This window comes from Maylandia zebra, linkage group LG7, assembly GCF_041146795.1.
Source record: "Maylandia zebra isolate NMK-2024a linkage group LG7, Mzebra_GT3a, whole genome shotgun sequence".
NCBI lineage: Eukaryota > Metazoa > Chordata > Actinopteri > Cichliformes > Cichlidae > Maylandia > Maylandia zebra.
Window position 1 is genome coordinate 13,311,946 of NC_135173.1, and position 13,972 is coordinate 13,325,917.

General features: G+C 40.1%; 2 protein-coding genes and 1 non-coding gene across 4 annotated transcripts in view; all 3 read right to left on the bottom strand.

Moving 5' to 3' along the window:
• frmd5a (FERM domain containing 5a) overlaps positions 1-3,803 on the bottom strand; it is a 71,841-nt gene extending 68,038 nt beyond the window's left edge. Inside the window, exons 1-2 of the mRNA XM_004553182.4 lie at positions 3,781-3,803; positions 2,847-3,684 (exon numbers count right to left, since the gene is read on the bottom strand). Of these exons, the coding sequence (XP_004553239.2) occupies positions 2,847-2,948 (102 nt within the window). The 5' untranslated portion in view covers positions 2,949-3,684; positions 3,781-3,803. The remainder of the gene's footprint in view (positions 1-2,846; positions 3,685-3,780) is intronic.
• Position 3,804: 1 nt separating this feature from the next.
• trnah-gug (transfer RNA histidin (anticodon GUG)) lies at positions 3,805-3,876 on the bottom strand. The gene has a single exon. It is a non-coding gene; the product is annotated as a tRNA-His (tRNA).
• Positions 3,877-5,622: 1,746 nt separating this feature from the next.
• malt3 (MALT paracaspase 3) lies at positions 5,623-13,313 on the bottom strand. 2 transcript variants are annotated; one of them, XM_004553177.3, is made up of 15 exons: positions 13,195-13,313; positions 12,923-12,984; positions 12,672-12,799; positions 12,434-12,572; positions 12,174-12,349; positions 11,947-12,043; positions 11,413-11,460; positions 11,088-11,291; positions 10,363-10,540; positions 10,170-10,244; positions 9,876-10,003; positions 8,446-8,595; positions 7,290-7,444; positions 6,559-6,675; positions 5,623-6,471 (listed from the first exon to the last, which is right to left on the bottom strand). In XM_004553177.3, the coding sequence occupies exons 2-15, from the start codon at positions 12,957-12,959 to the stop codon at positions 6,148-6,150; spliced, it is 1,956 nt and encodes a 651-aa protein (XP_004553234.3). In that variant the 5' UTR covers positions 12,960-12,984; positions 13,195-13,313; the 3' UTR covers positions 5,623-6,147. The 2 variants fall into 2 exon arrangements, with proteins under 2 accessions (XP_004553234.3, XP_024659129.2); XM_024803361.2 differs by having other exon boundaries at positions 12,923-13,002.
• Positions 13,314-13,972: the final 659 nt, after the last annotated feature.

Here is a 13,972-nt window from a genome sequence, read left to right on the forward strand (position 1 = left end):
CTGTAGAATAAAGGACTTCAAACATGTGTGGAAATGCTCTTAATACCCTTCCAAACCTGACGGTGAGCAACAATTGCTTCTCTAAGCTCATCGCTGATGTCTTTCCTTTTTGGTATAATGTTAGCACACACCTGAACGCCTCAGACCAGCAAACTGACAAAACGTCTGCTTTTAAAAAGGTGGTCACTCTTGCTGATGATCAGTTAATCAAGTGCATTTGATTAGCAAAACCTGGCTGCTACTTGCTGCCTAAATTTCTATGGAAAACAGTAAGGATGTACTTAATTTTTCACATTCTGCTTCTACATTTTGGATAAAATTTGTTAAATATATAATGACACAGTTTAATATTCCTTGAGGGGTTGTTGACTGGAGGTTGGTTTTATCCACTTCTCAAACTGTTAGGACCAGATGATTTTTTTCATCATGTCCTCATCATAAAACCATAGAACTGAAAGAGGGTGTAAGGTCCTTTTCACATGGTGTATTTTACAGTGATGTCCTTTAAAGGTGACATAATATTACCGGGACCTAAATCTGTTTTCCCAGTGACAAGTGTTATATCCCCACATACACACACACACACACACACACACACACACACACACACACACAGAGGTTCATGGTGTGAAAGCAATATCAGCTACACGACTGTAAGCTGATAATAATGCTGGAGTTTTGCTTCAGTAGAAGGTTAAAAAAAATGACAGTATATTCTCTTTTCACAGTGGGCACACCCACTGTCCTTGAAAAATAATACAGCTTTTTTTTAAAAATGTGATTCATCTTTTATTCTCAGGAAATGACAAAAATGAGAGACAGCTAATTCTCAGGCTGACTCTGTGTGGCAACATTGCATTGCAACATTAAAATCACAGAGCAGAAAAAGCCTGAGGGCAAAGAGGATTTCAGGCACTTCCATCAACCTGCATGGAGACAAGAACTCATCTTACAGGGCGGTCTAATGAGATGTGCTCACTTTCCCTTCCCAAACATAGTGGAAAGATCCATAATTCATTAAAGCAAAACTTATGTTCGTGCATTACAGCTGCCACCGCTTTAAAAAGACGGACACATTTCCTGCCCTTCTTCTGAAAGCCCTTGGTGCCCTACTTTGCTCTGGTGCATGCGTACTTTGTGCTTTTAATTTCTGCTGAAGGTGGTTTTATTATGCAGACACCATGGGGGTGGTTACACTCCACTGAATTAATGTCACCTGATTGGATGCCAGGGAATGGAAGAAGGGTAAAAATATGAATATGGAGCCTTTGAAAAGTTTGAAAGTGCATTGAAAAAAAAATCAGGTAAAAGAGAGGCTCAACGAGTATATGACCTGAGCTAGTTTGCATCCCCTGTTTTTGTTTTCCTGGTGGGCCATGAAACCGATGTGGCTAGTCAGGTGGATTTTACTCCTCCCTCCCTGGGCCAGGTTAGGCAGAAAGATAACCAGGATGCCAGACAATCACAGCAGAGCTACAGCATTCTCCTCTTGCACTCCACTCTTCTCTTTTCCACCCTGGTGACGTCAGCCCCCTAGACCACACGACTCTGCTGCAAACAGCACACCTGCTGGCTTCACAGTCCATCTGGCCCCGCTCCATGTCTTGCTCAGCTCTCCGAGCAGAAATGCAGATCTGTTTACAACCTGGGCACACAGTCACGATCCTATAGTAGCTGCGGTTTGCATTTCACGCTTGCTCGCTGGGGGAAAGAGGAGTGGTGGCTCTGTAGCCCGCTGGTGACAGCAGACACTAAAGTGACAACAATCACGCGTCTTATTAGGGTTTCGTTGTTCCCATTACAGGTTAAACAATTCCTCGGTATGCTGCAAGATGGTTTTGCTGTGTGTTTATCTACATGTCGCTGACTAATCAGGAGAATTCTCCCAGGGTTTCCTTACATCACTTCACCACAACTCCACAGCATCCACAAACAGAGCAGTTGCTGTCTTGTAATTGAAGTGACAGGCCCTCTCACCTACTACTAAAATCAGCATGAACATAAAACTGCACCATCATCAAAGCAACGCTGGGAGTAGAGAGAGACCAAAGGGAGGGAAAGACGGTTATTATGATCAGGGCCTGGGCTTGTTTTAAGTTTTTAAAGAAATATGCCTGCGCTGACAATATCAATCGTTTGTTTTGGGTTCTGGAAAATCCCTCTTAAAAGAGGACATGTGCCGTTCGTGAACACCGGGAAGCTGCAGCCATTTAATCATCACATCCAACCCTGCATCAACAGCACATGGCACATCTTTGGTTTTATCAGTGTAGTGGCACATTGTGCAACTGAGGGGGCATGTTTCATGGGATACCCTATGTGCATTGCTGGAAACTGCATGGACAGCGTTACCAACAGCCTCCCTTCTCAAGATTGGAGAGGATATTATTATTATTATTATTAGTATTATTATTATTATTATTATTATTATTATTATTATTATTATTATTATTATACAGAGGGAGGGGAACTGCTTTCATTCATTACTTTAAGAGGATAGTGAGCTTCTGGCAACCACTCAATCCGAGCTTGAGTTATGTCTGTACTACAAGGCTCCCTGACGTCTCTAATCCCACGACCGAATTCTCTGATGGTTGAGGTAATAGTAGGTCATGAAAGGGGGAGAAAAAAGGTTTGCACAAGCCTATTCGGGATGGCAAAATAAATAACTACACGTTTCTATTTTAGGTCTAATTTATCTTGGTTGACACCAGCAGCAGGAGCAGGAGCAGCAGCGGGGCATTCAGGCACTTGCTGCCACCCCCCCTGATAAAACACTTGCTTTTCTGTCTGCCAGGTCAGACACAATCGCAGCGCGCTGTGGACTGAATAAACAGGTGACTAACCTGAATGGTGCACGTATATTCCGTGTCGTCCAGCAGCCTGACCGTGCAGTTGTATTCCCGCTCAAGATTCCTGACGCTGCCACTCATAAATCGGCTCAACATCTTTCTCTCCCAGGTTTCGCCGCTCTGCGTCTACAGGACCAGAACAATAAACTCGAACACCAGCATGCAAGTGAATGTCACATTGACCGCATTTCCCGGTCCCCTGAACGACCAGCAGCCACGGATTCAGCCGCCGAGGCAAGCACCATTGTTGTCCCGTTAAGTTTTCCGTGCTGTGGGCCCGTGCTGAGAGCGAAATCCAAGGATGCCCGCATCCAGATCCAGAGGCTGCTCAGCCCTGCTGCTGCTGCTCTGTGTGTGTGTCTGTGTGGAGCTGAGGATTATCTCTCACCATTCACTGCTGCCACTTGAGCAAGCGGGCGGGTCCAAATGAAAACTGACGTCAAAGAGAGCCAACGGGAGTGTGAAGTTTCAGTATATACTGATTTTCTTTTCTTACGCCTAATTTTCCCATGACCAGCAATTATGCATTAGAAAACTTTTAAAAGGTTAGCTTCTTTTTATGACTCCCTCAGTATGAAGTTAAAATTATTCACCCAAATCATGCTGTGCGAGGAGCAGTGTGAATCCTTTAATGGGTCTTTGGAGGTAGACTTCAGGTTCACGATGAAACGTTGGAGAGAAATCAAGCTGCTCCTGCCTGGCTGACCTAAAACCAGCGGCGTCGGGTGTCACACAACTTCCCAGGTGGTGGATATTAAATGTGTTGGGCTGCCACCTGCAGGCCATTCGTTGTCATTGCGGCAAGCAAATTGAGTGAAAATGTTTCGTCAGCCTAAAACGGAAATGCAAAGCTCGTATTACAACAACAACAAAATCACGTTAAAGTGGCGTAAGAGTGTATTAACAATTTAAATCGATAAAAACAAACCGTCCGGAGGATGACGTACATCTCTGCCGTGACCCGGATTCGAACCGGGGTTGCTGCGGCCACAACGCAGAGTACTAACCACTATACGATCACGGCGAGCTAACGGGGACTGACTGCACCCCGCTTATTTTTGTCTTTAAGTAGAGTACGTCATCACGATGCTTCGAGGTCGAAAATTGATTTATTTTAACCGTCGCCTAATCCACTAATCCACATTTATGTCCAAGACATGAGTTTTTCATAATCAAACACTTGAAGCTAATTGTTGTTGGATCACAAATCTAAATTGTCTGGTGAAAGTGCCTTGCTCAGAGGTTAGAGGAGATCTAGACTATTTTGAGCTGCAATTGTAATTGGTTTTTTGGGGTTGTTTTTTTTTTACATTTTCTTTCATAACTAACAGACTACTTGAGATTAAAAAAAAAGCATGTACCAATAAACACACACATATATACAATAATTAATAGTGCGGTTGATATTTTTACTAGCAAGGTCAAGACTACAATATCCGTTTCTTATGCAGGAAGTCGGAGAGCTAGAATTGCCCCCCCCCCGTGGGCATTATGTCCACCTGCTATATGGTAAAATGTAATCACATTATTGTAGAAGTACAGTACTATACAACTCACGAGTCACCCCTTATTTCTATTTTGTTTCCAGTTCGCCAGACTTTTTGTAAGTTTAAAAAAAAGATCTTGAGCAATAATCTCGAGTCAAAGTTTTTTGGACACTCATTTTCACACCATTTTCAGCTTTTTTTTTAGACCATGGTTTTTTGTTTGTTCTATTGTTCCATTTGCTTGTTCTGCCACTTAACACTGACCAGTGAACCATTCAAGCATAAGAAAATGCAACTAGCCAAAGGCACAAACCAGTGTTGGGTCTACAAATGACAGACTCAGCAATCTTAAATTGCATCTTTAAGCACTTTTAAGCTGTTTATAGCAGCCTGTTGTAAAAACACATAATTTATTCCCATTTCTTTACCAGAATCTGCAGAAATTGCCAAAGATAGAACAGTTTGACAGGATCCATAAGATATTTTTTGCACCAACAAGGTGATTCCCAAAAACCTGACAGCTGAAAACTTGGCTTATAGCTGCACTAAAATAACATTTTAAAAAGAGGAAACTGAAAAAGTGGAGGACGAAGGCAGAAGTGGTGAGCTTAAAAAGCAAAACAAAAACATGGCAGATGAGCAGTATCTCAAACTCATGTTCTTAAGAAATATGAAAAAAAAAAAAAAAAAAACAGAAAAAAACAAAGTTGATGAAATCATAAACTGAAGACTACCTAAAGAAATTACAAGAAAGCTGCCTAAGACAGTTCAGACTTTTTTCGATGAATAAAGGTGATCATAGCAAATATTGTCTTTCAAGCTCAACAGAATTGAACAAACTCTGTTTTTGTCTTATTTGCTGTATTTCCATGTTCCAATAAATCAGAGCACCCATATCCCAGTTTACTGAAAACAATATAAAGAACTGAGGGGTGGCTTGAGACTTTTGCAAAGTAATATATCGAATAATGCAACCCACAGCATTTTTTAGACTGTATACGACAAAATTAATTTATCTGTTAGGTATAGGCTATGCACTAAAGGAAAAAAAATCTACTTTGATTTTTCCAGACTTAGCAGCTACTTGAGATTTTAATTCTTCGTTTTGAGCTAAAAGCAAATTTTACTCAAATATAGTGACAATCTGATAATGTACGTTAGGTTTAAGACTTAAGACAGACAACAGATATTAACTGAATGTTTCCAGCACCTTATTGAATTAATGCCATGAAGAATTTAGACAATCCAAAGGCAAAAGACGGCCCAACCCAGTACTAGCGAAGTTAAAACTGACATATTTTAATTTATTCTACAAACTTGAATTAAGCATCACTGTGAAAATGCTCCTTGAGAAAAACAAACAAACAAAAAAAAACAACAACCCCAAAACAATTAAAATGTAGATTTTAAAGTTCAACAGCAAAACATATTGATATAATAAATTGCTTGTTTGTTTTTGTTTTTTTTAAAAAGTGATCAACGTAGTATTCTTCATTAGATAAATTACTGACAGTATTGTCTTCATTTAATAATTTAGGCCAGCCAGCTTGCCACTGATGGAAAAAACAAAAGTGTTATATACAATTAATGTTTTCTAAGCATATAATTTATGATGAAAATCAGCTTACAGTGTTATTGTGCCTACTAATCTAACAGCTGAAGGCTGGTAAGACAAAAACAAACCTCAATCACTTACTCACTTATACATTATCATCATCATTCATAGACAAGTACAAACATGTTTACAGCAACTGTAAACAAAACAAGAGATTTCCAACCAGTATTTACAAAAGTAGTACCAGAAAGTTTTAATGTGGACAGCTGAAGTCGTTCTCATCATTCTCTTCAGGTTCATTGCTCCACGTAACAGGAATTTTAGCAGCACACACCGCCTTTCTAGTGAAAGGGCGGCATGACCCAGTCTGATGCAGCGGGGGATTGCTGCTAGCGATGTTGCCCATGCTTTTAGCAAAAGCGCCTTCTCGTGTCCTGCCTGCTGCTCCATGATTCCTCCTGTACAGCTTGCAGGAAGCCACGAGAGGCTTTCCTATGTCCACCTGCTGGCTTTCTGTCTGACGCAGTTTACTGTCTCTGTGAGTATAGTGTAGATCCACCTTTATGACCATAGACTCCTAAAAAAAACAAAAAAACAAAAACAATTATTGTAAGGAGTAAACACTATTAGAGAAAGGTATTAGTATAGATATATGGAGACATACCTTGAGCTTCTGAAGAGCACAGAGCCTCAGAGTACAGTCTGGGTTAACATTATTCATAAGTAGTAGTGAGTCCATCTCCTCTGACCTGCCAGACCTGGAAAATATGTCTTCCATTGTCTGAGGATTAAAAGCACAAATAATGTTATTATTATTATATATGTAAACCATCTTCATCAATATAAATAAACAGCTGTATTTACAGTGGTTTGGCACTGAATCGTTGCTAAAAAAGTGCAGTATCACATTAAAAAAATCAGCCACTAGATGTCAGGATTACGCAAGAGTCAAAGTCAGCCAAACTGACGGAATTATTTCACAAGAGCAGAGCTGCTCATAACCATTACTGCTTCCTGAGTCATCTGCGGTTGCAGCATGCTGGAAGCCTATATATGGGCAGAACTTCCTCACACATGTGAAATGTGGGTGTGAATGGTCATCATTGAGAAATTCATTTTGTCTAGTGGAAACTGACGAGCATTTTGCCATGAGCCATGTGGAATTTGTCGTGTAGGGACAAGCTGAGAATTTTATCCAAATCCTGAGTTTACTGATAGGCTTTGCCAAAAATCAAAAGCAGTTATGTAACAGTTACATTTCAGTGTATTGCAATTTAGACATACTGCCATTAACAATGCCCCTGCCTTTGTACTCCAGGGCCTACTTAGGCTTGTTCGGATAGCCGAATTTGGTGAAAAAGTCTGACAGTGAAGTGGAAAATAAGAAATACTTACAGGTATACTGCTTAGTGTGACCACGCAGTCCTGGGTATGGGGGCCTGTGGTCTTTACAGTGGCAAAAGCTACGAGAACATTAGAGTACAAAGCTGAGAAGCTGACTTCCACTTCTACTCTGCAAAGAAACATCAGCCGCTTCTTCCGTGGTAGCTCTGAAAGCAGATGTGAAACGTTTTTGGTTTTTTTAAATAGAAGGGAAAAAAGCATGCATAAAAACATGTTCCAAAACTTATTCGACATTTCATTTTTTTTTTAAATCATGATGCTATTTACTTAAGGAGGATTTTGCAGAGCCCATGACCAAATTAGGACTTTCAGCAACTCATTTATCTCAAGCCACAGACTTTTATCTTCCATCTAGGAAGAGTTCTTAGATTAATCCACAATATCAAGATTCAGTTTGAGCAAATGTGCAAGAAGAAAATACGAGGAAGTCTGAGTTGTCAAAACAGACTTCCTTCCATCAAAGGGGAAAATGCACAGCGTAAAATAAACCATTTCCCTCTTTGCATTAATCAAACGGAATCATGAATTATGCTGAAAAAATCTTAAACCACAGTGTGCAGATTTAGTTTGTCACACATTGTTGAGTAGGAGGTGAGAAAAAGGTTAAACAGTATCAATCACTCTCTTTGTGGGGATTTATGTTTCAGCGAGAGAAATCTACGTCATGACCGCAAACACCTCCGATGTAACTAACAGCACGTCGGGTCAACGAAGCCCACAGCCACTATTGTTACTGGCCCGTTCGGCACAGTCGCTTCCCTCTTGTACATTTCCAGCTGCTTTTTTGAATTCATCAGCATGAGACTAACAATCATGGCCTCGATATAAGTGCTCTCAAATGTCAGCAAATTCCTGGAGGAGGATTGCTGAAATATCGGAATGGACGTCAGGGAATTTACAAACAAGTGCAAAAACTAGAGGAACAGATATGTTTGACCGTGAAAAAACACTGACCGTGACAAAGAGGAGTATTTTTTTTTCCTATCATGGCTTGTGCAGTTTATTAAAGACTGCGACATGGCCGCATGTTAATTTGTTTTGCTTCACAGGAAAATAAAGCATATTTGCACATATTCTGTCACCAGCAGTAACATCGATAAAGACAAAAAAAAAAAAAAAAAAGAAGGAAAATGTTCTCCCATCTCACCATTTGCTTGTCTCCAGCAGGCATCTCGCAGGTGAAGCTCTTTTGTGTGGCCGGTGGTTCGAACTGGATCTGCAAGGGATCGTGGTTCCTTCAGTGTGTGTTTGATCTCCACCGCCTGTTTGCCTGTGATTAGAGGATCTCTGCCCAGATCTGGTGGAGAAAAGGAGGGGTTCAGATGGAGGTAAATACAATGAAATACAGCAGCTACACACGTTTTTAGCGTTTCTTTGGCCCCTTCCTTTAACTCGGTCCTGTTTAAACAACTTTAAGAAAATCAGCACTGCTTGAAAACTTTGGCAACCTTGCAATTGTCCTAGTGGTCTGTTCATCTTAGGACAGCAGTGAGTGAGGAATGTTCCAGAAACAAATATGAGAGATTCATCAGAATCTCATGGTTGTATTTGAGGAACTCTGGGATATTTTTAAAAAAAAAGGCATTTTTAAAATTCACTGTTACTGATGACACGAGTTTTGGGAAAAAACCCTATTCACAAGATGTCAAGCATGCAAAACAAAAGTCATTAATAGGACTAAACGGGGGATATTCAGGGAGAACTAAAACTATGCTCACAGAATAGGACACAAATTTAGAGTTGTCATCTGAATAAAGCAAGTACACTCCTTTAATGAGAGGGTTATTGCTATAACACAAACAACCAAACGAGAGGCTTAAAGAGGCTCACAAATTTAAAATAAAAAAATAAATAAATAAGTTAAAAAAAAGAACAATTTTCATATCCAACACCACACTTATTCATTTAAATATTTTCACACACAGAGACAGGGCTGTCAGCAGGATGTCCTGTTCTGGTAAGTCTAATTTGTTAGTGAGCCCATGAGAGCAGTGGCAGGGAGTGCCCAAACTGCAGAGCAGCTGTCTTGCACTCTGCAGCTCTCAGGTTTCTTGCTCTTCTCTATCCAACAGTGTGAATTTCCAAAGAATGAGGTCACATGCTAATGGCATTTTGAAAATTTCTTCTACCGGGGGCCCATCAAACTGACAAACACACTGAACAGCTTCCCTTCATCGGCACAGTCATCGCTTTACTTACAGGACCCGAGTAAACAACATTAAAATGAGATACAAGCGATTCCAAAAGTTGTCTGTGGTCCGTGGTGTATACCAAAGGGCAACCTGTTCCCCTCGGTGCTGTTTACCCTTCATCTCTAACTGTCAGCCTACTGAATTATGTGTTTATATCCCTAATAAACTGAACAGAAACAAAAAGAAGGAAATGTACATTTTTAATTGATATGTATGGTTTTCTTAAAAATGAAACAAATGATTTTGGTGTCAGCCACATTAATGCCTCACTCAGTCAAAGCCATTTCTATTGATATAGCAGCCCTTTATATTAGGCATTTTGGAAATGAATCATCATGTAAACAAAGTAAAAACCCCATTCTTAATTTTCCAATTTAACTCTTACCCTCTGAAACCTTCTCTAAAACATGCGTGACTTTCTCAGCTTGCAGGATGTGCTTGTTCAAGTACTTTGTAAAGATCCCAGTACTCTTGCCCCCGTCCTGGACCTCGAATGCTTCAGCATCTTCGCACCTGTAATAATTAAAGGAGAGGGGTTATTTTTATTTTGCATGACTTTCTACAACAGTGACTTTCTAAAATTTTATGCTATAAACCAAAAACAAGCTGCACATGAAATCAATTAATTGATTTCCCCCCCCCATTTGCAGTTGAATACAAAACAATTAATACTACATACGTGGCATAACCGTAAACTGTGTTCCCGCTGGGTGCCAGTGGCTTGATGGCAGATAGTAAGGAACCCTGGTTGTACCTACAGAGTGAAATGAAGTTAAACAAATAACAAATCTATGTCATGTTAACTGAGCTTTTACAAAGAAATTTACATATCCAGATATCGGCTCCGTGCAGAAATTAATTATTGCACTTACCATTTTCTACAGGTGTCCAGCAGGATTACACTCAGTGCAGTCTGCCTTTCCTGCATGCTGAGCATGATCCTCTGCACACAGACACAGTTTTCGGTTCCGTACGGTTGCGGAGCATCGACGGACACCAAGTAATTCCTTCCCGCATGCTCATAACCATGGCCCGCATAGTAGAAAAGGCCTGTAGAGAGAATACACATCTGATTACTACGACAATAACAAAAGTGCTGCAGTAATTCTGCAGTCCTGGAATACATGACAGTCAATCTGAGGAGGTAACACATCATCATAAAGATGCCTGACTTCTAATCACATTTGTTTCATTATTAACAACAGAAAGAGAGAATAGAAGCAGATAATATCACCTCACAGCTCCAAACTGTGCTATTGACACCAACACTTTTTTATTTATTTATTTTTTAATAACACTAACACACTGTTACAAGTGGAACAGTAAAACATAAAAAGAACGAGTTATTTAACAAGCACGTGGAAATAGCCACACCGTCCCACATACGTATGAAGTCATACAGCCGTTATCTAACATTGATGACAAGATAAGAACCACGGAATATGACGAAGGAAGTTACAGTGCTTTAGGTGCCACATAAACCTCTAAATAATAGCATCAGCATTTTCTAAGAACAGCAGCTGAATACTGAAATTCAGCTAATGACAAAAGCTTTTTCCAAAAGAAATAGGCAGGAAAAAAAATTTATAACGCTCACCGTAAACGCCTTTGTCAAGGAGATGAATGAACTTCTCAATAGCAGTAAGCATCTCCTCTCTGGTCAGATCCAGCAAGGAGACGACTCTGAAGCCAAGCTGCCGCAAGAGGTTGCCGAGCTCATGAACATCCATGACGGGTGCCATCAAGGCCGGGTGGTTGGAGTAATTCAAGTTGCCAATAAGTAAGGCGACCTTATCAGTGGCTGCAAGAAAGTTCAATGTCTGATTCAAAAATCACTCCAACACAAGAAAATTCTCAAACACTCTGACAGTTTTCCTCTCCACACATCAAATGACAAGATGTTTCTTTCCATTAAACTTTACCTGTGAGCGCTGCTGGAGGAGGTTGATCACTCTTCACTAGAGATTGTGCTTAAAAAAAGAAAACAGAAAAAGGAAGCACAAAATCAGTTCATGTTAAACAAAAAACTGACCTAAAGTAGCATTTCTGTCTGGGGAGCATATAGAGAACAATAGAACTCAAAGATTCAATAGTATTCTCTGTGAAAGTCACTTTTATTCCAAGTAAGTTATAAACAGGAGAATCGCTTCAAGAACTAGTTTCACTTTACATCACTTTCCTGTTTTGTGTATAAGGCTTGAGCCCAGCACTATTTGGAGAACAACTTCCTTTTTAGTCTGTAGAAATGGGAAAGTACCTCCAGCATAATGGAAACAACTTAGTGCCTTAGAGCTAAACCAGTGGAATGAAAGGAGTGTGAAGCATTTATTTTTCTCCTTGACACATTTTATTAGTAATAGAGAAAGTAAAGGAATGGGAAAGAATACAGTCCTGAAACTGGGATAAGACAGGTATCACTGTACTGATTTTTGTTTTAGGTTTCACTTTCAGCTTACCAATGTCAACATCGACGGGCTCAGTCCACCTCTCTCCTAGTGTGTTAGATAGCGAGCACAGGTATGTTCCACTGTGTTCAGCTGTCGCGCGCTCAATCTGCAAATATAATAAATCACATTGTTCGTGTCTCTGTCCAAAAGTGAAATATTAACTACATTGTTTAATGAATTACACAGTGGGATCAGAGGTAAGAAAACACTCCATCTTCACCGCCGTTCCTCCTTACCTGCAGTGTACCGCTTTTCATGTCCAGCAGTGGCTGTCCATTTCTGTACCACTGGTAGGAAGGAGCTGGGACACCAAAGGCAGCGCATTGTAGAACAAGTTTTGTACCTGGTTGAATCTTTTGCGGCTTGGGGTTGGTGGCAATGTGAGGCTCACCTTGCCAGTCTATGGGCAAGCCTGACGATTCAAAGAAAAAGACGGGTTGAAATGAAAACTGCATCTATACGACAAAAATGACATGCAACCAGCATGATGATTTACCTGATTTATCAATGTCCAACACCTTGACCTTCACCCAGTTGCTGAACACACATTTATAGTACTGGTCATTCACTCGGCACACATAGAGCTGAGTTTGTTGAGCTCTGATGGTCAGATCAGCTAGAGTGCCATTAGGTACCTTAGGGAGGAAATCATTGACAGCAACAAACGGTCATTTGCACACTAAATCCAACAAGAGTGCTTGAAAACTAACTTCTTGAAAGTTAAATTCACATACTTCTTTTTTTGCACCATCTGTAAACCATTGGTAGTTGAGGATGCCCGTGCCCTGAGCACGGACACTCAGAGTCACCTTATGGTTCACAGGTACACACACAGAGACAGGATGACGCACTATCACAATTTCTAGTGAGGAAAAAAACAAAACAAAAAAGCGACAACTTCAGTTTCATAAAACCAAACTTAGTTCTGTTTCGCTGGAAAAAATAACACTAGTGAAACAGTGCTGGTGCTGAGATTAAAACATACCACTGATCATTGTGTGCTTGGGGAAGGATCCAGTCATCTGTGCATTTTCTTCTTCTGCCGAACTGTAAGAAAATCACTGCCTATAATATCCCCACGTACAGAAAAGAAACTCCAAATGAATGGCATGAAAAGGAAAACGATGTATTTAACCTCTCATTTCTAGTCAGGTCAGCTGTTAACCGTACAAAAACTCCAGGATATATTTAAAAACGTCCTAACTGAGTAATTAGGTGTTTAATATGACCGTAACTATTACGTGTTTTACTGCATACCTGCCGTCAACCTCGGACTAGTTGAGAAGCTGTCACCCCTCGGCCAGAATATGTTTTCCTGTTCTCAGGCTTCATAACTTCAAATTTATAGCCCGAACTCTTCCTCCCTTTCCCGGAACGAGAAGGCGCACGCACACATTACCGTTATGTCTGTAATACTGGAGCACCCTTACAACAAAGCAGTAAAGCCCAATCCATATCATGCTAAAAACAAACCCAAGTCTCCTTTTAGTTATAATACTGAAGCATATCTTACACTTAAGAAACAAAAGAGAGCATTTCTGTGCCTGTTAGAGCGATTTAAATTATTTAAATTAAAAGCCAAACTTCTTTTTCTGGCATTACGGTAATGAGCAATCTGGCCCTTTTCAGCTGATGCATAATCACTGTCTGAGGTCAGAGTCTGGAGAGCAGCAAAGTAAAACGGTGTTTTTCAGTTCTAGTTAGTTAGTTAGTTAGTTAGTTAGGCTAACTCAAACTTTACTAGATGTCTGTTCGTGGTGCAACGCGAATAAAAAATGTCACGTTGAAGACAAGCAAGCTTCAAAAACCTTGCGTCATAGCACAAATCTGAAATACGGAGTGTTTAAAATGTCTCTTTATATGTTTCAGTAGATATTATGGTCGACCATGAACGCTTATTGGCTGTTTATAAGCATTTAATTACAACATATTCCAACAATTTGTTTACTAATCTATAATATGTGGTTTTATTTTTGTAAAGTACACAATAAAATGTACGATTGAATGCCTATGTTCTATTTTTTTTAAAGGGGCA